Here is a 26,640-nt window from a genome sequence, read left to right as displayed (position 1 = left end):
GATTCAACTTTAATTACTATATATATATATATTTGCGCGTCTGTGTGCATATAAGTATTAGGGTAAAAATGAAAATTTCTGCTTTTTCACGTTTTTAAATAATGCCAACTTAATGAATTAAATATAACTGAAATTTTATGGTTTTAGTTGTGGATTATACTGTAAATTCTATAATTGTTAATACATATGCTTAGGAAAAGTCTGATTATTTTTTAGCATAAACTGATACAAGGGTTTGATTAATATTTTTAAAACATTTAAATTTCATGGTTAAAGAACAGAATTTGATCACATATAAATATGAAACATAACATTAATATATACGAAGTAATAACATAAGGCGGATCTCAATGCAAAAAAAAGAATGTTTGTCCATTTTGTTTTAGTCCATTTTTCGTCTTATTTTCCTAAATTCATTAAAATGTCAGTTCCATATGTTTTATTCCAATGCTTTTCCATTATTTGAAATATTAATGACATGCATTTAATCAGTAGTTTCATTTTAAATTGTTTATGCTCCGTTTTTATATTTGTTTGCTTAAAGGCAGGCTTTCTAATATCTTTTGTTGTAGTCATTTTGATGTTGTCCTTATACACTTATTAAAATTCAGCTATTGTTTTGTATTTACACGAAAAAAAATTTTTGGCAAAATTTCCGTATTGTATGGTAATGACATTACTGGTAAGAACAAGAATAAATTATATAATTATATTAAAATATTAGCTAACAAAACTACGGTATTTAACCCATTATCTAACGGTATTACGATAAATACGGTATTTAAACCATTCGTCTCGTAATTTTTCCGTTCATATGATAAAGGTTTTCCCAAAATTCTTCAAAATTACAATCCTTATTACCACGCATTTGATTAAGAATTTAACCAAATAAATAGTTTTTATGCCATACTCTTAGATTAAAAATGACCAAATTTTATCGCGTATTATCAATCATAGTTTATTGTTCATTTTATCAAAAACATTACCAGAGTGTTTCGGTAAAAATGTTTGAGATTTTTTGTGTTACAATTGAAGCCAGAAACACGATACACTTTACTATTTTGTGATAGTTTTGATAATTCTTTTTTTTCAGGGTGAACATTAAAATTCTATACTACTTTCAGGGTGAAATATACTACTTTCAGGATGAATTCTATACTATTTTCAGAATTAAAATTCCATAATACTTTTCAGGGTGATCATTGAAATTCTATACTACTTTCAGGGTGAAATATACTACTTTCAGGGTGAATTCTTTACTACTTTCAGGATTAAAATTCCATAATACTTTTGAGGGTGATCATTAAAACTCTATAAAAATTTCGATAAAACTTTTTAATACCTGCCTAACAAGAATTAATAAATATTACTTAATATTTTTTCTCACCTTCATGAGCCAGTGGAAATCGTTATGCAAGCAGCTCGGACAGCTGTCATCCACTTCCATGATTGGTAACGTGTCTTCCGTTGTAACTAATATTCTATGATCTGTGTATATAAGGCAGGCCAGGTAGACTCCCCTATTGAAATGTAAACGATATCGTCAACAATCATTTAGAAGGGAATCAATTGGAATAACCCTAAAGGTTGCATAATAACCTTTAAAATGTGATGGTATGCATTATTAAGCCTTTATTAGGTAATGAATTTGAAACTTCTTCGACCAAATGCTTTGAAACACTCTAGCTAATTAACCTATTTCCATTTTATAGTTTATCGATGCACAAATATTTATGAATTAAAACTATAAAAGAAATTATTAATTAATCATATGCAGAGGTGACTGAATGTAAACAGGAACAAACTTTCTAAAACGGAAGAAATTTAAAAAAGTTTCGGTGTATCCCTCCGCTTATGTTACGTTTACGAGGCGACATGTGAGAAGGCTTGATATTCCAGGAATTTATAGTATTGCAATTTATGTTTAAATTTATGCACAATTTTACCATTCTCAAGAGTTTTCTGCAATTTATAAATTCTAAAAGGTTGCTGTCTTTCAATAAAATTAGGAAAATCAACATCACTTAATAAATAAAGTTTAAGGCTTGCCATGTTTTGTGTGTTTCCCCTTATATGGCTATGTTTGCGCAAAATGTAGCTATTTGTTATTTTTTGGGTAGCATCATAGCATGCTTATGGAGTTTCTGAAATTCGTTTTCGGCTAAATTTAAATGCATTAAGCTAAAAATAAAGGAACGCGTTATATTGTAAATACTACTAGTATATTAATATTGGCTGGTGCCCTTTCTCCAATTTAGGTGTAAAAATAAATCGTAAGTAGTAATCCAGAAGTCTTACAACAACTGTTAAGACCTAGCGCCACCTGCGCTTAGATTTACATGGTCAACCATCCATAACTTGTAATAAGGAATTGTATCCAAACTTATAGTTTATATCTACTATGGAATACCTGCAAGTGACCTAGTGCGGGTATAATCATCCTGATTGGTTGTTGAAGCGTAGCATTTGTTTAAATTAGCAACTGTTCTTTCGATTCTATTTCGAGTAAGCCAAGCCCATCAAAGATCAATTCTTTTAAGTGACATATTCTATATTTTTACACAAAAATTCTTTCACAAAGATTTCAATTCTTTCACTATACATTTCTTACTTAAGCACAAAGAGAGGCATGAAGCTTTGAAGAACATAAACAAACTAATTATGCATCTAAGTTGCCAAGTACACAAAACAAAAATATATCATGGTTACAATAAAAAACCTAAACAAATAGTAATTTTTAATAATTAAACTAATTTTTTCTGCATTAATCGGAATATTATATTAAGAGGATTCAACTTTAATTACGTTAAAACATCACCTTATAAGGTGTCCCTCCGAAAATATTGAAACTACTCTAAAATGCTTTTTTTTCTTATTTTATTCCCTTGAGGTGTATATTTAACTAAGTGCTTTCGTTATATTTTTTATTTTATTTTGAAGGCTTTGACAGAAAAACTTTTTAATATTTCATATTTTTAGGAATTTTAGAAACATAAAATATGCACCGTAACAAAAAAAAAAGAAAAAACAGAAAAAAATTTTAAAAATAAAATTAGTAATCGTTTTTTTTTAAACTTGTACAAATATTGTTATTTTATAACCATGTAATACTTAGATAGATCATAGGACAAATTTTAATAAACATAATACGTTAATCAGAGTGTTTCATTTATACGAGTATTATATTAATATGAGTATTATATTTACAGTAGTTTTACATTAATATGAGTTTTATAATGACAAGAGTGTTTTACTAATTCAAGTTTTATATTATTGTTTAAAAATAACGTATTATAATGTTGTAAGTTTGTTGGAGTGCATTAGTTTTGCAAACGTATAGACAGATAAAAGTGCTTTTTCGTAAGAATTTCAGATAATATTTGTTTTCAGACATCGTAAAGTTTAAATAAATTAAATAACTGGAGTATACCTTTTCATATATTTCTGAAACTTAGGTGTCGGCGTAAAAAGATTCTTAATACTCTTCTTTACTTGTCTCCTCTGCTGCTGAGGTGTTTCTAAAGTGTTGCCAAATATGATGTCTGTTATGAAGAAATTAATGAAAATTTAAAATAGTTTTATGTCAAAAATTTCAAAATTTTATAAATAAAAATATCTGCTTACAATAAAACTATTCTTTTTACATTAAAATTAATTAAGGTATCCAAATGGGTGAAAATGCCATTAATCTTTATTTTGTAAGAATAAACTGACTAAAAATGTGTTTTATTTAATCTAATAATGTAAAGCCATCGACAAAGACAAAAAAATTTTAATAAATAAAAAGTGGACATAATTTAGCTTTATTAATTGTGTCTTGCATGATTTCGTAGCGTTGTTCAGTACTGAGTTTTAATTGTTCTTCTTACCCCGTACGGAGAACGGGCATTTAGTTTGTAATCTTTTAAAAAAAATCGGCAATTTAGACGACAAAAAAAAATCGATTTTTTTCTTAATTATTAGACTTTTTTAAACTTTGTTCATTAGCTTTCTAAAAATCCTTCAAAATTTTTGTCTCCTTATCCTAGAAACGAAGTTTTAGAATAAATGTTTCTGAAGCTTTAGAATAGTTGTCTCAGATTTTTAGAATAGATGCATTTTCGTATGCAGACAGATTAAACAGAACCTGGAAGTAAATTCACGTAGTATTTCTAACCGTATTTATTTAAATAAATTATTGACAAATATAAGGTAAAAATTTTTTTTCCAGAAATTAGTTTTTGAATTATTAGCTTTTTAGTTGTCAGGATGTTCTTATATTTCAGAATTTTCTTTAATTTTAATAGCATTTCTGAAGAATGTTAATTTTGAAAAAAATATCTTGATTCTAACACAATATACAAAACAGTATATTAAAAGTATGTACTTTGAAATTTCGAATGTAAATTTGATATAATACCAGTGATATTCCGAATTAAAAGCTGGGGTCTAAGTTTGAATTTGTGATTTTTATCAAGCTTTAAGTTAAGATGTTTAGAATTTTTCTTTAAAAATTAGATATTAAACAATGTAAGTAGGTCTATTTCATTGTTTTTTTTAAATTTTTTTTTAAAGATTTTAATTTAAAACACAGATATTGATTTAGAAAAAAGATATTTTGAAATTTATACATTACAATTTGTTGTAAAGCTCTCAGTATGAGATGAAAAGTTTTTATGCTCAAATTTGTCCTTATTTTAAAAAATTATTATATTAATTTTTAAATGTTACCTTAATTTTATAAATTTAGAATCCCAGCTTACCAAACATAAATAAAAATTTTAATTGAGTCTTTTTAAAAGAAATTACGTCGGATACCTTAAATGCAGTTCCAGTAAATAACTATGCTTATTTTATTTATTAATAGAACTACTAGCGTGAGTCATAAATTATGCATTCCAAAATGCTTTTAAATAAAAAATAAGAACTTGATGTTCTGTTCAGATACATTTTTATAGCTTTAGTTTTACGATTAGAAAAGATGTTAATTTTATTTATTAAGTTTACAACAAACTCTAAAATAATAAATTTTGTCTTATTATAAAGTTTGAGCATACCTTTAATTTCTGATGAGCAAGGAGGTCTTGTAAAAATAATTTGATGAAATACGTAGTCGAGCTGACACAAGCGACCAAAAGCACGTGATTTTTTGCCGCTAATATCCATCCAACCTGAAAGGAGTTAAACATGAATCACTTGCTTTCAATAAGGAACTAATAATTATATTTTCTTAAAAAAAAATCTATAAATTTCCCATTTTACACCCGTAAAACATAATGTTTTATTTGCCTACTCAGATCAGTCTGTCTTCTGAATTAACTTAATTCAAAACTAAACATAATGTTTTATTTGTTTACTCAAATCAATCTGTCTACTGAATAAACTTAATTCAAAACTAATCTACTCATTGGAATTTTCAATTAAAAATGTATACATATATAAACAACAAGGTTTTAGGAATACTTTTTGCAAGTCGAATAAAAGGGATAAATTATTCTGTTTTAGAGATCAAAAGTTACAAATAAAAGACGAAAAAGCCAAAGAAATAAAAAAAAATGTAATGTGCTTCACTTTCGAAGGATCTGTGGGGAATTGTCAGAGGTGATGGAAGTTTTATTACTAAAGTGTTTTTTTTTTCTGCAATTTTGTCTTCTGTTGGACAGACAAAATTCTTTTGCATTTTAGTCTACTTCAAAGACGTAGTGTCTTTAAAATTTTCATTTATTTTGTAATTTACTCTTCTTGGTTACATGTATGTTAATTATTTTAAGTAGTCATCAAAATTTCGATTGGCTAATACGCAACAATAGATATACAGAACACTATTTAAGAAACACTGCTCAAGCAGTGAGCTCCAGTTTAAAATTGAGCAAATCTACCTTCTTGAAAGTTTGATTCTTGATATATCCTACTTGGCACCATTAAAATAACAGATAATTTTACCTCAATTAAGAAATATCTCTATGTTAAAAATAATCTAAGCAGTATCACGGTTGCTTTGGGTTTTCAACTTTACGTTACATTCTGTTTTGGTGCAAAAAAAACTGTAAAACATGGAAACATACATTATGAAAAGGGATAGAAGAGTGTACAGGTAGAACGATGGAGTAATTTTTTTTCTAAATAATTTGTTCAGAAATTATTATCTTTTTAATTGGTTTCAAACATTTATAAAATGGCTCTCCCTTAAGCCCACAGAAATGCAACTAAATAGTTTATATTTGAGATGCTGATCTGGTTGCTTTTATTTATAAGTTTAACGCTTTTTTTTTAAATCTAAATTTCTTTAAAGGTATTTAAATTATAAATTAAATATAAATTACTTAAATTTTCCCTCACTGTTTTGCTTTAAATATTAACTATTTATCCATTGCTGTAGAAAAACTTATCACTTACTAGATCGTTATTTTGTGAGCTTATGCACAAGTTGATGCTGAAAATAACAAAAAGAGAGGGAAAGAGAGAGATTAGGTGTTAAGAAATATAAATCTTAACATTTATATTGAAAGTTTTGAAAATATAAAAGGTAACAAATCTTCGTTAGAGATAAAAATAGATTCAAATTTGAATTCTTTTTATGATGAAAAGTTATTGATGTGCAGCATTGACGAGTAAAATTAATCATTTATTTCTTTATTTCTTATTATAATTTTTAAAATCCAGATAATCCTTCATTTCTTTATTATTAACATATTATTCTTACATAAAATCATGACCAACATACATTATATTAACAAAATGACCTTTGGTTTGTTTTTGGTTGGAAATATTAATTTTCACTATAAAAATACAATGTAAAACTATAATGGGGGTTGGAGTACGGAGCATTTTAGTAATTAAAGAAAGATTTATGGAAATTGCGAGATTAAAAAAATATTTTTGACGAAATAGCTAATTTTCACTTTATTAGTTAAGTAAATTAATGCAGCTATTACGTGCCATAAGTTATCGCACATATTCTGTTCCAAAGGAATTACCAGCATTGCTCATGAAATCATGTATTGATCACTTACTGGAGGGTGCAGCACTTGGAGGATTTGCAGTCGTGTATGAGCTATATCCAATAGAATTGCCGGCTGCTACACGAACATGATATGGCACTCCATGAATTAAATCGTTAAGCACTATTTCAAGTCTTTGAAGATTAACTGTTTCACGCGAACCAGATAATGGATGGAAGTCGGGTCGAACACTCCATTCAACTGAAAATAGACGAAAAGTAACCTTATCCTTATATATATATATCTGTATATATGTGTATATATATATTATATAGCACAATAAAGACAAAAAAGAAAAGAGAGATTGACGAGGTAAGAAAAAAATAAGTTTTATTTACTGTGGGTAAACTGCAAGTATATGGAACCCATTAAATAAGTTGAAAATGCGAAGAAGACATGAAAAAGAGATTTTTAAAGAGATTACGAAAAATTATTAATAAATACAATGGTTTTATAAATATTTAAAATTGAAAGTAAAAAATACTAAAAATTTAAAAGCCGTAAAATAAGGAAAAGTTATAATCTCTTCATCAGGTCAGGTAACGCGATTATATGAGCAAAAAAAATAAAAAATAAATAAATAAATATATATATATATATATATAAGAACTTGTTTTTTTCTTGGTGCTCTTCGCACTATTGACAGGTTTTATTATTGTTAGATTAATAAAATTTTAGAAATCTCTAGATCACTAATCTCATGTATCCTTGCCAGCTGATGACAAGATTATATCCATTCGTGGTTATTTTTCTAATCAAAATTAATTTTTAAATTGATTTTCTTAAAAATTCGTATAATATTATATTTTCTTATTTCTAATTTTTTTTAATTCCTTATTCTTTTTTTTTTCTACTTTTATTTCACATTATTGATCCTATGTACAGTGTAAAAAAATATGGACCACCCTGAATGAAATTTGATTTTATGATTCTTAAAATTCTGGGACTCAATCTTAATGGTTCTAGGGGGCAACCTCAAATATGCGAATTGATAAGTGCAGACGATATTTTAAGTTACGGAATCAGACACAAAAGCTTACTTTCTCTGAATAAACATATCTTTTTTTTGACGGATTTGAATTTCTGACCAAAATTTTTCTAATCAAAATTAAATTTTAAAGCTAGTTTANAAAAACAATAAGTTTCATTTATTGCGCATAAGCTGCAAGTAAACAGAACTCCTTAGATAAGCTCAAAATTCAAATAAAACAAAGAAAAATTATAGACATATGAAAAAAAGGGTGGGGGGAATAATAAATAAAAAAAATAACAAACAGTTAAAAAAAAGGGATGAAATTTTATTAAAAAAAACCGAGAAAAAAAAAGATATAATCTATTTATCAGCCCACATGATTATATCCCGCAAAAAAGAGTGCTTTCTGATATTGTATCAATATAGCCAAAGCAAAATATATTAATACAATAGTGTGAGGAGCACTCAAAAAATTTTTTGCAAAAATTACAATAAATAAAATAGAACACAATAAGTAAAAATAAGTAAAAATAACATGTAAAAACAGAAAATAAAATAAAAGGAAAAACAGTATAAAACATAGACTATAAAGCGAGTAGCGAAATCAGATGTACTTACATGGACGGGAAATTTTTCAAGAATGATTTAAAAACTTTTCGCAACATGATTACCAGATTACAAAATATGAAAACAAGAGTGCAAATTGAGTGTAACTAGAGGGTTTTAAAATGCCGTTCTTACTGCACTGCTGAAGTAATTTGTTATTGTGTTCATTGATTTGTTAGTTACCAAAGATGGGCCCGAAATGGATGTGCGCAAGGTAATATTATACTGGATAATTTAAAAAAGTTGACCATAAATAGTTTTAGAAAATAAATGTTTATTTAAGAAAAAATACAAAATAGAAAAGAGAAATATAAATTGCCTGTTTTGCAGATAATTTTAGCCGCAGATTTGCCCGAAATGGACTTGCACATGGAAAAATTATATAAATTATTTAAAAAAAATTAAAATAGCTAATTTTAACACGGATTTAACTGAAATGAATTTGCACATGGAAAAATTAACAAAGAAAAACATTTTAGTAGATAAGTTTAGTAGAAATTATTTACTAAATCATTTCTTTATAAATTTGTATAATTTTTCCATGTGCAAATACATTTCGTTCAAATCCGTGGTTAAAAATATTTACTAAAAAATCCCTTTACTAAATAATTTCCTTTGTTAATCTACATAATTGTTTTATGTGCAAATCCATTTCGGGTCAATCCGTGGCTAAAATTATCTACTGAAAATTTCTTTATTAATTTATACAATTTTTCCATGTGCAAATCCATATCGGGCAAATCCGTGGGTAAAATTATTTACTAAAAATTTCTTTATTGATTTATAAAATTTTTCCATGTGCAAATCCATTTCGGTCAAATCCGTGGCTAAAATTATCTACTAAAAATTTCTTTATTAATTTATACAATTTTTCCATGTGCAAATCCATTTCGGGTAAATCCGTTGCTAAAATTATCTACTAAAATTTTTTTCTTTGTTAATTTTTCCTTGTGCAAACCCATTTCGGTCAAATCCGTGCTAAAATTATTTATTAGAATTTTTTTTTTAATGATTTATATATTTTTTCCATGTGCAAACTTATTTCGGGCAAATCCGTTGCTAAAATTATCTGCAAAACAGGCAATTTATGTTTCTTTTTTCTATTTTGTATTTTTTCTTAAATAAGCATCTATTTTCTAAAACTATTTATGGTCAACTTTTTTAAATTATCCAGTATAATATTACCTTGCGCACATCCATTTCGGCCCCATCTTTGGTAACTAACAAATCAATGCACAGAATAACAAATCACTTCAGCAGTGCAGTAAGAACGGCACTTTAAAACCCTCTAGTTACACTCAATTTGCGTTTTGTTTTCATATTTTGTTATTCATATTTTGTTTTTGTTTTCATTATTAATCTGGCAATTATGTTGCGAAAACATTTTTAAATCATTCTTGAAAAATTTCTCGTCCATGTAAGTACATACATCTGATTTCGCTACTCGCTTTATAATCTATGTTTTATACTGTTTTTTATTTTACTTTATTTTCTGTTTTTACATGTTATTTTTACTTATTGTGTTCTATTTTATTTGTTGCAATTTTTGTAAGAAAATTTTTGGGTGTTCCTCACACTATTGTATTAATATATTTTGCTTTGGCTATATTGATACAATATCAGAAAGCAATATCAGAATATTTGCGGATATAATCATGTGGGCTTATGAAAAGATTAGATATATTTACTTCCCGGTTTTTAGAAATAAAATTTCCTCCTTTTTTTTTAACTGTTGTTTTTACTTATTATTTCCCCCCCCCTTTTCATTTGTCTATAATTTTTCTTTGTTTTATCTCCATTTATATATATATANTATATATATATATACATATATATACATATATATAGAGAGAGAGATGTGATAAATTTAATCTAATTCGTGTTTTAAAAAATTAATCCCATGATCCCATGGGTGTGTTCAACTTTTTCAAGATGTTCTATATATGAGCCTGTAGTTGCGATCTATATTTCCTGTAGTTTACCTTTGATTTCATACACATTTGATTTCAACAAACAAATGCGAAATACCTACCAGGAAACAGTTGTGATTTAACCACGTATATGCTGGGATTTACAAAAATATTTTTCTATGTAATTACCAGTCTTATGCAACAGAGTAAAGAAGCCCAACATATGAACGTATTGGCAACACTCTAGAACGTGTTCGTTGGTCATAAACATCTCTAGCTGTGATGGCAGCATAAAAGGGCTCATCTCAAAATGTAAGAACTCAAATACGCAATATAACGCAAGATGGAGAAGTTGAAGACGTAAGAATATAATTCGGTTACTCTATTCGTAAAGAAGTGTATAACTTAACGTACACAGGTGTTTAATAATACATCTAAGTGAATAAGCGATGGATGTTCTTTAGTAAAGTCCAAGTAAACACGTGATGACGTCAGATTTACTTCTATTTTTGTGTTTCCAATTGACTTCTTTAATTTTCATAGAATAACGTTTATCTGTATAACAAATGACGCAATTAAGCTCATCCAGTTAATTTTAAACCAGATGTTAAAATTAGCTATTTACGCTATATTTTAATCAGCTATTTACGTTATAGTTATTTACATATAGTTATTTACTTTATTTACATTATATATGCAGTAATCAGAGTATAGTAAGAGTATGAAAAGAATATAGTAGTATTTATTGAATTTGTATTTTTGAATTGCATGATCAACACTATGCAAGGAATTAATGTATATTTAACAAATAATTATAAATTTTTTAGCCTATTTGATGTAAAATCGTCGACAGAAAATAAAAAAATTAAACTATAATAATTAAAATTTCTCTTTCGTATTTCTACGAATTTTTTATTATTTTACTCTGATATGCAAGAGAAATAGATATTGTTACAAATATAAAGATGAAACAAACATAAAAGAAATCTCTTGATTTATTACCCATTTTAGGCAGGAAATCTTTAATTAAAGTGAACGAGTGAAGGGTTTCCCTTACCTTTGTACTTCGTAACAACAGTTTCAGGTTCTCGAAAAGATGCATTTGGTACATATCTAACTTTCAACGATTTAGTTCCAACTACATCGATAGAAACAGATGAAAGGGGATCGGGAATTTCTAAAAATTAAAATACATTATTTATTTCAAATTTAAATTATAGTAAAATTATACCGAGTTCTTAAAAATGAACATTACATAAAACAACTCAGAAGCATACAATTTAATCCTAACACACATTATTTTATGAGGGGCAAAAAACAAGCTTCCCTACTCTGTTTAGGCTAATTATAAAAATAAAATATTTCTTTTTATCCATATTTTGTAACTTGTTCATTATATTTCATAATTAATTAAGTTTTGTAGACTATATTTCAATTTTTCATAAATAATTAAAAGCTTTTAATTCCAAGTTCAGTTATTTTAGAACTAAAAAATTTGAGAAACCGAAATATTATCAAAATTAAAAAAATACCAAAAAGAAAACTCGTCTTCTAAATAGGCCATTATCTGCTACAAACAATAATTTCACAAGAAAAATTTTCTATTAAGAATTAGTTCAAATGACACAATGATAATGTTTTGTGTCAGAAAAATTAATGCTTCCAAGTTAACTAAAAACAAAGAATATATTTTCATAAAAAAATAGAAACAACATTGTGTGTGTATTTGGGTATGTATTTCAAAATCTACAGAAAATAATTTTAAATTTTAAAATGATTAGAACTAGTGTTTCATATTCATTATTTAATATTCAGAATTAAAATTAGTATCTTTTGAAATATCAGTTAAACAATATTGATTCATAATGTGCCCCTATTCCAACATTTTAATTTTCAGTAATATCGCATATTATTATCTAAAAAAAGTTAGCTTAAAAACTATGGTTAATAGTTTGGTCAGGAGAACCAAAGTTTGGACCTTTTAATGTTAAGTTCATTTTTTGCGTTTTTTGCCAAATCTTAATAATTTTTTAAGCCAATCGAAACATTTTTGCTCATATTTAGAAAATTCGTTTATTCAAAGATAATGCTATTTGAAAAAATAAATTTTAGTAAATATTTATTATTTTTCATTATTTTAAATAATAGTCGAAAATTTTTTAAAATGTAAGATATACAATTTTTTACTTCCATCTAAAGTATGTAATTTTATACGGCACAATACAAAATTTGAGCGAAATCAGTCGAATAGTTTCTGAGTAATCAAATTTCAAATATAGCGCATTTTGACAATTTGATTTCTCAGGATTTATTCAATCAATTTCATTCAAAGTTTGTATTTTGAAATTTAAAATTACATCCTTTAAAATGATGTAAAAAAATGTATGAAGCAGTAAAGAAAACGAACTATTTTCTTCTTTTACTATTCTTTTTTTCATTCTGCGCATTTTAATAGAGGTCGTTGTTTTGTTTTGTTTTAAGTGTTTCCCTTGCATTTAGTTTGTTTGTGAAATCGCTGTTTGACCGGTTTAATGTAAGTTTTTATTTTCTCAAGATTTTGTTTGAATTTCTTTTCTGATTTGGTTTTTTGCATTCCGTGTATTTTTTCCTGGACTTCTACGAAAACTTCGGGGTACTGAGAGAACTAAGTTTGGCATTTTTCCTCTCTCTCAATAGAAAAGGTTTTGTTTGCTTCCGAGGCCGGTACCCCCTGAAGACGTCGGCTTCGGTGGTCATATTTTTATTTCCTTCGTTTTCTTTATTGCTTCATTTATTCTTTTGAAAATTCTGCTGCTTTTAAGCGAGTTTCTTTCAAAAATAGTTTTGTCAATTTAGAATTAAATATTTTGTATTCTTTCACTAGTAAAAAATTTTACTTTCTCTGAATAAACACATCTTTTTTTCGACGGATTATGATTTTTAACTCCCAAAATATACTGGGAAGCAGTGATCTGGAAAAAATAGTCCCAGTAGTTTTGTCAAGAGTGGTCAAGAGTTTGGAACTCTGCTTTTTAAATTTCTATTTTCTGCGTATGACGCCACATCGGCGACAATTTTAAAAGCGAGTTTTGTTGAAAAGTTTTTGCACACAGATATAAAATTCGTTTATTCAGAGATATTTCCACGCAAAAATAATTTTTAATGATTATTTATTTAATTTTATTATTTAATTTTATTATTTTATTTAATAATAGTCAAGCTATTTTTTTAAGGGTAAGGTATACGGATTTCTACATCATTTTAAAGAAATTCGAAATACAAATTTTGAACAAAATTGGTCGAATAATTCCTGAGAATTCAGATTTTAAATATCTTACTTTTATAAAGCATATTTACCAGAATGCGGCTAACCTCTATATTTTGGAGATTGTGAATCAGAATTCATCGTAGAAAGATATGTTTATTCAGAGAAAGTACTTTTTTGTGTCTGATCCCGTAACTCAAAATATCCTCGGTATTAATCAATCAATCCTCCATATTAATCAAGCTTATTTGAGGACCTCCCCGAAAGACTGAGTTTAAGTTCTAGAGGATCCGATCATTAGAGCAAAAGTATAAAAGGTTTTCCCGTTTTTTTTTATATTTATTTTGTTTATTGGCGCGCTGTAAATACCTTAAATAATGCTAGATTTCTGTCTTAACAAGCCAGCCAAGACTTAAAGCCAAGACTTAAAGTTTTCGAATTTTGTGCTTTACGAGTACTTACCCAGCTGATCAAATCCGGTCTTCATTCTACTCAGCAGATCTTTTTTTCTTGACCAGTAGGACAACTGCTTTTCTTTTTCCTGAAAATAATATTGTTTCAGATTTCGCATAAAAAAAATCTGAAAATTTGTATAAATTTGTACGTAATTTTAAGAATTTTAAAATTTTAATTGAATATAGATTTTATTTAATCAGTTTCCAATCAATATTATAGTTATAATTTTTGATTAATATTTAATTATTATTTGATTAATTCAATTAATATTTAAATAAGTTAACTAATTTTTGAATTAAATAATCATCCAGTATCCTTCTCGCACGATCGTAGTCTTAATGTAAGCTTTACACTCTTTGAAAATTTTATTTTTTCGCCGAAATAAATTCACGAAATGTGTTTGTTTTATAAGAAATTATAGATTTAAAAAAAATTTAATGATGTACTATTAATATTTTTTGTTTAAAATACATAATTTTAAGGTATTTACTGATAAATACATTTCTATAAGTATTTCTTTCATACATAAATTTTTGTATTGCAAATTGATGCCAAATCTTGTGTCACAAGTTCATGCCAGCGTCTTTCTTTTAGAACATTTATACTTTCGAAACAAAGCTTTTCACCACCCAGAAAAAGTGATACAATATGAAACATTTCCCTTCACTGACGATATTCGTTTCTTTTTATCTCAAAAACTCACAAATTCATTCACAAATGAGAGATCATCCTCATTTTGGTCTCTTTAAATAATATTTTTATTGTATAATTTATGTAATGTGGAAGGAGCGAGCTTAAAAATATTCATATACTTAAGTTTGTAACGGCAGATTCAATATTTAATTGAATACAAATATAGCTAAATTTAAATTTTTTCATTCAATCTTTACAAAATAATTATGATGATTGCAATTATAATAAATACCTTTACTAAGGCTACTGACAAGCTGCCGTTTGCTGCAGCATTTAACACATATGACGTCAAATCTTCCACATATCTTTCTGATTCCTTCAGTAAGCTGATTAACTGATTGCGCTTACTTTCTTTTGTTCGAACTAAAAAAAAGAAGAAAAAAGTTCATTACTATTCCATTAAAATTATATTAATTATAGTAATGCAACAAAACTTGTTTCTTCATTCTAATTATATGTTGCATTGTTTATAATCTTCGAACTTGTATCAAGTTTTACAATTCAAAAAGGAGAAGAAAAAAACTTATCTGATTTACTTCACAATATGCACTTGAGAAAATCAATTTATTATGCAACGTTATTCAAAAATTGTGGATGATACTTATTAAAATTTGTGAAGGGCAGATATAGTCTGGTTGGTAAGGCGTTGGGCACACGTGCAAGAGGTCCTGAGGTAGATCGCAGCCGACCGAAGACTCCACGTGTAGTAAATGGTGACTGGTGCACATTAAATTTATCAGGTCATAATGTTCCTCATATTCCAATAACAAATTTTACCGCTGGGGGTAATAAATTAAAGACTGATAGTTCTTTGGCTCAGATCAAAATTACGATCTGTGGATGAATGAATGAAGTATGATTGGGTCCTCCCCATAAAACGGGCTGTGACATGTTTGTAGCTGAAGTCGTACTCTTGGGTTCGCCCCATAAACGGGTAGTAACGTGTGTGTGGCTGAAGTCGTATTCTTATCCAAAGATGGCGTCATTGAAAAGCAAGAAACGCACCAGCAGCTAAAAATTCGCTTGTTTTCACCGAACAGGCTTCCTGGTATTGGTAAGTGGCATTAGAAGCAACAACAACAAAACTTGTGAACTCTTTGAACGCATTATTTTTTGTATGACTTCAACTTTCTTTTTCTCAAATTTATATTTTGTCATTTGAAATCCTTATATTAGAGTAAATTAAAATTTTAAATTAATAAAATTAAATTAAAATTTTGCATAAAATAAAAACTTTTAAATGTGCAAAGCAAAAGGTTCCAAGTTCCATTAAAGCACGTTTTATCACTGCGCTAACTATGGGAATAAATTATAACAATTTAACACATTTTTTAAACTCAATTATGGAGCACTAACACAAAAATAAGTGTCTTACATTTTGTGGTTTCTCTTGCTCCATAAGCCTGAAGCAATTGCACCATTGATATGTCTAGAGTCATCACAGCAATGTCTAACGGAGTGAATCCATCTTTGTTTACACTAAAATTTAAACATTTAACACACATGTTTTTACATTTAACATTAACATTAATTACATACCATACCGAAACAACATTTTCATAATTTTATTATCTCATTTATACACAATGTTAGATTACAAGTAATATTCAGAAAGTAATAATAATAAAGTAATAATAATGATGTAATATTAATAAAGTAATAATTAGAAAGTAATGATAAGAAAGTAATAATAAGAAAAAAATAAAAAAAATTAATAATAAGAAAGTAGTAACAAGAAAGTACAAATAAGAAAAAAGGAATCAATAATAAATGTTTAAAAAACTACTTTTTTATTAACAATTGCCGTGGAATATACAACTTAGATAAGTGACAACTTAGTAAGTAGGTGTTTTAAAATCGAATAAAAAATTCCGAAAAAAATTTAGAGCTCTTCTTTATATGTTTTTTAATCAAAATTGTATGACTTTTAATCTAATAAGAAGTTGTTGATAAATTATCTTTGTTCCGTTATCTTTGTATCTGTTGATAATTTATAGACAAGAGTTAACGTCATATTGCTCAAAGAATGGCTGAAAAACTTATTTGCTTTTGATGTGTGTGTTCTTATATCTAAATATATCAAAAAATACCTTACTTCACAAAATATTTGTCTAAGAAACCTATAAGAATTTGGGAGGGACATCTCTGGCAAAAAGATTGTAGTCAAAACTGTCATTTGACAAGCAAATGGAAGTAAGAAGGAAACTTGACAGATCCAGAGAAGAATTAAGTCTAGACGACAAGACGACAAAAGTGAGTTTCAGAACAACAGAGCTATTTTGGCTTTTATGTCGTTGAAGATTCGTATCCTTGCGTCTTGATATTTGAATTGATTTACAAGCTCAAAAGTATAGTTGTTAATTTTTAGAAGGAGCATATTTATAGTGTTGACTGTCGAGGATTACATTTTTAATCCTCATTTATGGTTAAGTCCATTTTTCTTGAGGAATTTTTGAGAGAGTCAATTAAGTTTTTTTGCCTAATAATTTCAATCTCATCGGCAAATGCTAGTTTTTAGATTCTTCTCGTTCGCTAGTTTTTAGATTTCGTAGGAAAATTGCTTGTCGTGCTTTAGGTCTTCGTATTGATCAAATTGTTTCCACCTCTTAAAAACCTTTCAATTTTAGAGTAATTCTGGACCTCTGCAGTTCCTAAAAAGTGACTAAACCACTAACGAATTTACCACTTCTTAAATTTGTTTTATCTCCTCTACTGATCTATCGTACTTGTAGCACAATTAAAAGTGTCTACTGCACATGCTAAAATTTTAAAATTTCACTTGAAACAAAGCTCTAAATGTTCAGTTGGGAAAAATATTAAGCAATTCATTTAGAATGCTTACTCAGGGTTAATAAGACGTTTAGCCAATTTTATTACGTAAAAAATTTATTTTATTACTTTCCCTTTGAGCATTAGCGCTTGTATTTGTTTAATTTCAACATTTCTTTTCCTTCATTTTGTAACAATTTTTTCACGCTATCATAATTTGAATTTGAAAGACTCCAAATAGGAAAAACTTCGTTCAAATTTATTTTCTTCCTTTGTGCTTAAAGACACAACTTATTCTATTTTATGAAGTTTAAGAGTATAATATAAGATGAATTTCAATGTTGAATCTGTACACCTTTCTAGATTTTCTGTTTTCTGAAAACATAGATCTTAATTTTTGCACCTTTATTTTTTCATTTTCGAAAAAATTTGGTAAAACGTTAATTAGGATTTAGTTGAAGGTTACAAAGCATATCTAAAAATGGTATATTCTTTTGAAATTCTTTATAAAATATTTGTAATATAAATCATTTTAGCAATTAAAATATACTTGAAAAAATCATGTCAGATTTTAGCATTAACTTGTGTACCACCAAATTGAACAAAGGAACTTCCAATTTTTCTAGTCTAAAATTTAAATGTACTTTTAAAAAAATAAAATTAATTTCAAATATATTCTGAATTTTATAAAGTTTGCTACAAACTTAATGGCTAACATTAACTGAGTCATATCAACTATACTGCATTAGATTAATATAGAATTAGATTATTCTATGTCACTTCAATGCAAAGATTTACTTCTTTTCAAAATATATACAGTAAGGAATAAAATTTTTGTTGCATTTTCCTATTTTGATTTGTTCCATAACTACGCATATAAAATATGGGATGCTACATCGCTTAGTTTAAATTTTGTGAACACTTTTAACGCAACGAGATTTACTTTTTTCTAATCAATTGTGTTTGGTGCCATTAATACTCATTTTAGAGAATTAAGAAAAAAAATACTAATTATGGAGTATTTTAAAAGATTTAATTTATGAGAAAAGAGCTTCGACTGTTTGAAATTTTAAGGAATAAAAAAGTAAATAAATATATTGAAATGTATGAAAGATACGGTATACGGAGGAGAAATATAACAAGACAATATATTGACCACAGGAAAAGAAGAGGCAATTATAACTGACTAACTTTTGACGTAAGTGCCCGAGCTGATGTGAAAGTAAAGAAAATTAAATATCAAAAAATAATATTTTTAAAGTAGATCTTTTATGGTCTATATCTGTCTCTAAAGCTAACGTTTCCAATTAAAGTTCAAGTTTAGATTTATATCAATCCAATAAAATTTTGATAAGATAAAATGTACAGTTTACTCATTAGGAATGTCAATATCACAAGGTAAATATAAAATCAAGTTTCCAACAATTTTCTCCAAAAATACGCAATAAAAACAAATATAATTGTGAGCTATCTTTAAACATACGGCAAATCATTTGGGAAAAAATTAATCTTGATAAGAAAATCTTTATTATTGACAGAAATGTCAAAAAAATCTTACCTATTGACATTAACGTCTGTTGACGAAAGAAGAGATCGAACTCTTTCGAGATGCTGGTGTTCTACTGCAACAAATAAGGCTGCAAAAAAAAGAATATTTTTCCCCTTCTTTAGAAATATACTGCTATTTTTAAATCTCGGGGTTCAATTTTATTAAAATAGAAATGGTTGTTTGGCGATTTCTTTCAGATTGGAAAGCAAAACAAGAATCATCGGAAACAAAATCATGTTTTCTAGGTTTTTTTAAAAATTTTGTTACAGTTCAAATGAAAATAAATATTCGTGTCTTTTTCATTGAAAATTTTTTTTATTAGCCAAAAAATAAGAATCTCTCAAAGTTGCATTTTTTAGACATATTCATTTTGTATCCAATTACTGTTAATAGAAAATAAAAGTTTATATCTCTTTGATTAACCATTTTTTCCGTTTTGAATAGGAAAGAAAAGAATTATTATAACACTTATTTTTAGATACGTTTGTTTCATATCCATTTACTATTTAATAGACGATAAATGTTTGTGTCTTCTAAATGAATCTTTTCTTTTTCGAATAATCCAAAAAAAAAACAATAAGTATAAATAAGTACATACTTTAGGCATGTTTTTTTAAATTCGATCACTATTTCAATAAGGATAAATGTTGATTTATTTTGAAATAGCCAATAAAGCAGGAATCATTAAAAATGGCAACGTTTTGTTTAGATTATTTTTGTTTATTTAATTACTTAATAATTACATTTAATTCTTAAATATAGTTTCAAAAATTGTTTCTTAAAAAATAAATCTAACTAATTATTAAAACAATTACATTTCAGAGATGTATTGAATAATGTATTTAAATTTATGTAATGTATTTCATAAATATTCAACACTTAAATAATCTTCTAAAACTTAATCTTCAAACTGAAATTCGCGTTACAACTAATAGCTTTAGTAAATTGCTATAGCAACTAAGTATACGCACTTTTCAAGTGAGCAATTTTATCGAGCACTATACTATAAAGTAACTCAAATGCTAACTTTTAAAAGAAATAACTCAAACACTCTACTTTCAAAAGAAAGCAGCATTATTTTAAACTAATTTAAAAAATTATAATTTTTCTTTCGGTGAGGAAAGATTCAATTTGAAAATTCCTAAAGCTAATTATCCGAACTCTAGAGAACTTTTTACATCCAATTTAAAGTTTAATGTGAATGTGAACTTACTAATATAAAACTTAATGCCTTTTTAATTAGAACTTGGCTTTTCGATTATAATCTTGAAATTACTATGCGTGTTGAGGAAAAATAAATTAATTTTACGCAAAAAGTTGAAAGTAAAATATTAAAACAATTCCCATTTCCATATCTGGAATTAATATTGCATGCATTTTAAATTTATTCAAGTAATTCAAAATATATTTAAGATAATGAGGTTTAAATTGTGTAGGGAAAACGTTAGCAAATTAACTTCAAAAAATATTGTATAAATAAATATTAATTTAAAATTGCAATCATTTAATTTAAAAATTGCTTTAAGTTGCGGCATTTAATTGTAGATTAAGAAAATTGTTTTTAGACAGAAAATGCTTTTAAACACATTTTATAAGCAATATCTTATATAACAGACTGATTCTATACTTAATATAAATCTTGTAGAGTTCATTTAGTTGAATGTAGTAAGAAACTAATGTATGTACATTATTTGTAGACTTAGACAATTATTTATGAATAAAAAGCTTGATTTTAGCAAAATAAAATGAGTAAATTTTCCTTAAACAAAACTAATCTATTTTTTTTAATGTTTTATACTCAGCATTTATTCAGTTTTAATATAAAAATAATAAATCGGGGAAAATATTTTATTTTTAGAAGAATAATTGTAAAGAACTAACTAAACGAAATAATTATTACTTAAATAGAAGGAATTTGCTGACTATTATTCTTACTTATCTAATAATTTAATTTACATATTTAAGTTCATTCTCAAATTTTGCATTCTAAGTCTCTCTGGATTTAATTATGAAAGGAAGATAAAAATATAATAAAACGAAAAGAAAATTTGAAAAAATTTGCTACGTAAGCTGTTTAGAAACGTATCAAAGTTTTTAATTAAAAAACATATTTTAAATTTCCCTATAACAGCTTTCAATTTCTAGGTGGTTGAATTACTTTTTTTGCATAATCGACTTAATACATAAATGTGTAAATTAAATAATATTACCTTGCAAATCAATATTGACCTTGTTCAATTTTTCTAATCTTTTCCTTTCTGTTTTACTAAGAGGTAGGCCATCTAGCAAGACTTCTGGAGTTTCTAAGTCTTGTCCTAATTAAAAGAATGAGTTTGAATTCAATATTTTATCTCTATTACAATTATATATCTTTGAAAGTCTGTTTGTTTATTATTTCAAGTCCATTTATAAGTTATTTCGCATGTTTAAAACTTATTCGCAAATCATTGCAAAGATTTCTAGATAATTTTGAAACTTATGTCGCAGTTCATATTTTCTTTCTGTTTGAACAACAGAAAAATGTATTTGTTCAGCAGAAAAAAGAATTTTACTCTTTTTGCAGTTTAAGAATTTATAAGGAAGTTAACGAATTATAAATAACTAGTGGGCTGCTCCTCCTGCTCACTAACGCTCGCCAACCACCGAAAATTGCCACGCAATCTTATATAGTTTGCTTCGCAAACCAAGCTCGCTTCGCTCGCTACTAACTTAGGTGCATTGCAAATGCACAAAATTCTAAGAATTCAAAACAATCATTCAAACCCATATAACGACTTCTTTTTTTAAAAAAAAATTAGTATTATAGGAAAACGTTTCTCTACGTAACATAAAATCATAATGGTCTGACACCATTTTCCATTGTTGTCGGCGCATTTTAATTGGCCGGAAAATCATGTGGTAGGATCCAGTTTCCCCCCATTCATTTTTATATTGTTTAGGTTGTCATCAGCAGATCACACTTAGTGGGAATGCTCTCTCTGGTTATTTCAGTTTCCGATTTTAAAAGCTTTACATGTTGAGCCACCTCAGCTAGATTTGGCGTGTGACATTTTTAGTGGCAGTCATTGGTCGATTTTGTAGCGTTGTAATGAGGCTTTTTTCGTCGCCGTGTAAGAGAAATATATATATATATATATATACAGGGTGGTCCTGAAATATATGTCAAAAATGTAAAGGTAGGTAGAGGGGACTTAAATAAGTATATTCCGTATAGGATTGCGTGTGCGGTAATGCCGCCTTGAGCCGGTAAGGAGCGCTGATGACTGCGACGTACAAAAGCGCTTGCTAGCTGGATTCCCGCACGGATCTCAAACAGCATGCATCGTTTCCCCAATGTGGAGCCGGCAGACGTGCATTTCATGTATGGGGCTGCACAAGGAAATGAATTAGCTGCTTAGAGGATGTACAGGGAGAATCCGAAATTATCTGTACGCTGTCTACGGCCAGCATTGGATAAGACGGGGTAGTCCAGTTCCCTGGCCACCGCGTTCTCCTGATTTAACCTGCTTGGATTTTTTCTTTTGGGGTCATATTAAAAGCCTGGTGTACGAGAGTCCCATCAAGAAGATCTTGTTGCCTGCTTATCTGTTGCTGCTTTACATGTGCTCGACATGCCTAACGTCTTTTCTAATGTACGCCGATCCATGCACCGTCGCTGTGAATCTTGTCTCGATGTTGGTGGCTGCTCTTTCAAGCACCTCTTGCAAACTGTTGATAAATTTTTATTTTCCTTTGTCTTTACTTGTGTTTTCAGTTTCCTCTGATTCATACTGCTAAAAGTATCAGCACAGCAGAAGAAACCCAAAATCATTAACACGAAATAACAAACTGAATAACAAAGCACTTCTGGAAATAGCAATGTGAACGTATGCTAGAAGTAGTTAACAATCCACAGTTAATAGAATAAACTACTTTTGTCCGTAAAAATTGCAGATCAAATTACGGTAGAAAGTACTGATACCTTGGGTGCAGCATTCGTAAAATTTATTTTTCCTGTTAATATTTATACTTTAATTTTCACTGCAATATTCATTTAATTACAGTAATTCAGTGATTTTACCGTGTACATTGCTGTAAAAAATAACTGTATATCAGATTTTTTTTTCCGTAAAACTTTACGGCAGAAACGGATTCTGTTATAAAAAGTACTGACACCTAGAGCGCTGGTAGTTTTTACCTTAATTTCATCTGAAAATTTTCACAGTGTACTGGTAATCCAGGAGTTTTTATGAAGTAATTTTTAGAATAAGCATATAGCTATATGCATACACTGAATTACAATATTATAAAATTATTACAATCACTACTTAATACTGAAGTATACATTAATACGAACCATATAATCCTTTGGTTAACTTGTTTGGCACACTGGGGGACGATGGTAGATCGCCTCGCCGATGTGCCTCGAGCTTTGCGGGTACACTGGGAGAAGTAGGAATTGTTCTGCCATCCGTAGGGACAGTCAGACTACCAGTTGGCGATAAATTGGTCGGAGAGAGATTAGTTGATGAGCAAGAAGGTACCAGGCATGCCATGGAACTACAATTCGAAATATCTGAAGCATCTATAGAATACAGGTTTGTTCCCATCAAACTGTCCACACTACCCGATCGTCGCAAAGGAGTAACTTCTCTAAAAAAAGATTTTTATCAGACAGCATTTTAATAAAATTGTGATCCATTTATAAAGGAAACTTAAAACGCATTTTTATTAAAAGATAGGAAACCTTCCTTAATTCCCTTTAGTGTTAAACCTGTGCTGTAGATACAGTTTTAATTGCACCAGGGCTGTTTTTTTTTGACTGGGCTAGATATTGATCTTTAACTGATACAGCGTTAAGAACGTAGAATGCGAGACCACAAAATCTAGCATGAAAACTCCACGAACGGAGAACTCTCCACCCGTCGACTAGAACAAAAACGTAATGAATGGAGTATACTAGAAAATAGCGTATAATTAAAATTAGCAGATTGTAGCTAGTAAATGCTTGCTTCTTGCTTGAAAGCATGGACACTTTTAGTTCATTTTCTTAAGGTGAGTGAAAGGGAGGTTAATTGTATTTGTGTTTATGCGCGGCAGAAGGATAAATTTAATTTTGTGAAGAATCATTTAAAACGCACGTTCGCAAAATCAACTTTCAATGGTAGGTAAGAAAACAACGAAATCATCTTGTTTCTTCAAGATGCTATTTCATTGCTTAATATTTCATTGCTGTAATTATTAAAAAACCAGCAAGCATACCAAGTATCATTAACTAATGTCTATCAACCAAGAGATCAGCTTTAGATCAGACTGTTGCTGGTGAAAAAGGGGGGCTGATCTCGTGAGAGCCCAGACAGTATACGCTGATTAAAAATGTGTTTCATATGGCTTTATTACGTATTCAATCCAGAAAATTTAACAGCTCACTGCATCACAAAGGAGCAGAAAAATAACAAAGAAACAATTCAACAATTTATGTAAAGTGAACGAAAAAGAACAATAAACATTTGGATCAATAAACATTTCAACAATATAAAACTTTAAACATTAACATGAAAAAGGTAAAGTTAGTGACAATTCATGAGAGTTCTTGCATCCCAATACAATTTAGTGACATTCCCACTTTTCTGGGAGATCCTATCTAGTCCCTTGCACTACAAGAGGCGATCAGAGTTTAATACACCTGTGTCACAAATTGGGCATGCTTTGCTGGGAAGAATTTTTATGTTATATAAATGTTCTGATAAGCAATCGTGGCCTGTTTTAAGCCTAAAATGGGTTTCCTTACGGGGTTGAAATTAAAAATGATTTTCAGTATTTTAGCAATGTAATTATGTGTTTACTTACATATTAGGAATTATAGATGGGAACTGCTGCACTGTTTTGTTGGTGGAGGATTTTTCTTTCGAAGTCAGGCGTTTTGCTAATCTTGCTAATCCTGCTTTCGTGATTTCATACCTACAAATAACACACTCCATGGAAGCCATTTATGTTTTTTTAAATGCATTAATACTTCATTAAACATTTAAAAAAGAACAATAAATTCATTTTTATTAGCTTCTTTTTTGCAACATGCAAAAAACAAACACAGTGGCAATATACATTGGCATTTAATGGAACAATACTATCCTCATTTAACAGTAAAATTTGGAAGTTGTTTAAATTTAAACTTTTGGAATAAATAATACTTTTGTTTTGAAGATTCTTTTCCTGCTGATTGCGTTGATGTACTGGAAGTTACAGAAGTAACACTCGCTCGAGGAGAACCCAAAGGAGATTTGGCTGGTTCAAAATCTGGATCCAGGTAATCATCTGCAAAAAAAGCAATTCAACGTAACGACTCAAAATTCATATAAAAACAAATTATTACGGCTTTCAAATGAAAAAATGATACTATCCAAAATTATGTATCATCTTTCGTTTCTAAATCTTAAAACCATAAAAACTGCCCAGTCAATTTTAAATTATAGTAAACATTGTCTGAAGATAAATTCTGTCTTAAAGAAAAATGTGTAATATCTCAGCATCATATATTGAAAATAATTATTTCAATTTGCATAAGACGGAATTTACGAAATGCAAAAACAGATATTTGAAACTGCAATTATTTTAACTATAATAAATTTTTAACTGGATGAAAATTATTTTTCCATGAATTTGTACTTCGCAATGTAGTAAATATACGTTGCATATGCTTAATTCACAAAAATACTTACTATATATTTTGAAGTTTACGAACCTAATAGTATATGGTAATTTTTTGAGAAGAAAAAAGAAATGGGTCTGTTTTGAAAGACACATTTCCCTTCTGAGACCTCTCCTAACCGAACTATTGGGACCATATTTTCCAGATTGCGGCTACCTCCTACATTTTGGGGGTATGAAATCCGAATCCAGCGAAAACAGTTTGTGTGTTTATTCAGATAAAGTACGTTTCTGTGTCAGATATCGTAACTTCAAATATCGTCTGCACTTAGCATATTTGACATCACCCCTTCGAACCATTAAGATTGAGTCCTAAAACGTGAATATCCTACCATTAGATCAAAATTTATTCAGGGTGAACCACTTTTTTTTTCTTTTTCCGCACACCATACTTTAAATTTGTATGTTTGATTTCAATTTATTAACTTCAGAAGAGATACTTCATTCATTACAAACAAATTTATACATTCATGCAAAGCGTTTCTATAATCATCGTCTTTCGTAGATATTTACGCTTTTTGACAAATAAAATTTAAAAAAATACCTATTAGAGATCGTAAGTGAAGATTTAAGCAATTTAAAATCAAACATGTTACTAAGTGATGAGATACCGATAAAAAAGGCGAGATTAAAATAATAAAAACCCATGGGATTTCCGGATGAAACTTAGAGGTGTTTATAGGAATTATCGTTCGGTTTTTATTCATCTATCAAAACTTATTTCAGCACCTTCGTCGTTAATAAGTCGTTAAGAATTTGTTATGGTTTTTCCT

General features: G+C 28.2%; 1 protein-coding gene across 2 annotated transcripts in view; it reads right to left on the bottom strand.

Annotated features, from left to right (window-relative positions):
• LOC107437900 (ankyrin repeat and fibronectin type-III domain-containing protein 1-like) overlaps positions 1 to 26,640 on the bottom strand; it is a 166,378-nt gene that overhangs the window by 21,664 nt on the left and 118,074 nt on the right. For both annotated transcript variants that reach the window (XM_071180013.1, XM_071180014.1), the window contains exons 4-16: positions 25,351 to 25,474; positions 25,010 to 25,120; positions 23,517 to 23,812; positions 21,391 to 21,495; positions 19,190 to 19,268; positions 16,238 to 16,341; positions 15,095 to 15,225; positions 14,176 to 14,254; positions 11,527 to 11,646; positions 6,993 to 7,181; positions 5,037 to 5,150; positions 3,431 to 3,542; positions 1,388 to 1,520 (exon numbers count right to left, since the gene is read on the bottom strand). In XM_071180013.1, coding sequence (XP_071036114.1) covers positions 1,388 to 1,520; positions 3,431 to 3,542; positions 5,037 to 5,150; positions 6,993 to 7,181; positions 11,527 to 11,646; positions 14,176 to 14,254; positions 15,095 to 15,225; positions 16,238 to 16,341; positions 19,190 to 19,268; positions 21,391 to 21,495; positions 23,517 to 23,812; positions 25,010 to 25,120; positions 25,351 to 25,474 — 1,697 coding nt within the window. The remainder of the gene's footprint in view (positions 1 to 1,387; positions 1,521 to 3,430; positions 3,543 to 5,036; positions 5,151 to 6,992; positions 7,182 to 11,526; positions 11,647 to 14,175; positions 14,255 to 15,094; positions 15,226 to 16,237; positions 16,342 to 19,189; positions 19,269 to 21,390; positions 21,496 to 23,516; positions 23,813 to 25,009; positions 25,121 to 25,350; positions 25,475 to 26,640) is intronic.

The sequence above is a fragment of the Parasteatoda tepidariorum genome, chromosome 4 (genome assembly GCF_043381705.1).
Source record: "Parasteatoda tepidariorum isolate YZ-2023 chromosome 4, CAS_Ptep_4.0, whole genome shotgun sequence".
Lineage (NCBI taxonomy): Eukaryota > Metazoa > Arthropoda > Arachnida > Araneae > Theridiidae > Parasteatoda > Parasteatoda tepidariorum.
The sequence above is the reverse complement of the archived record's forward strand: the minus strand, read 5'-3'. Positions and strand labels throughout refer to the sequence as shown.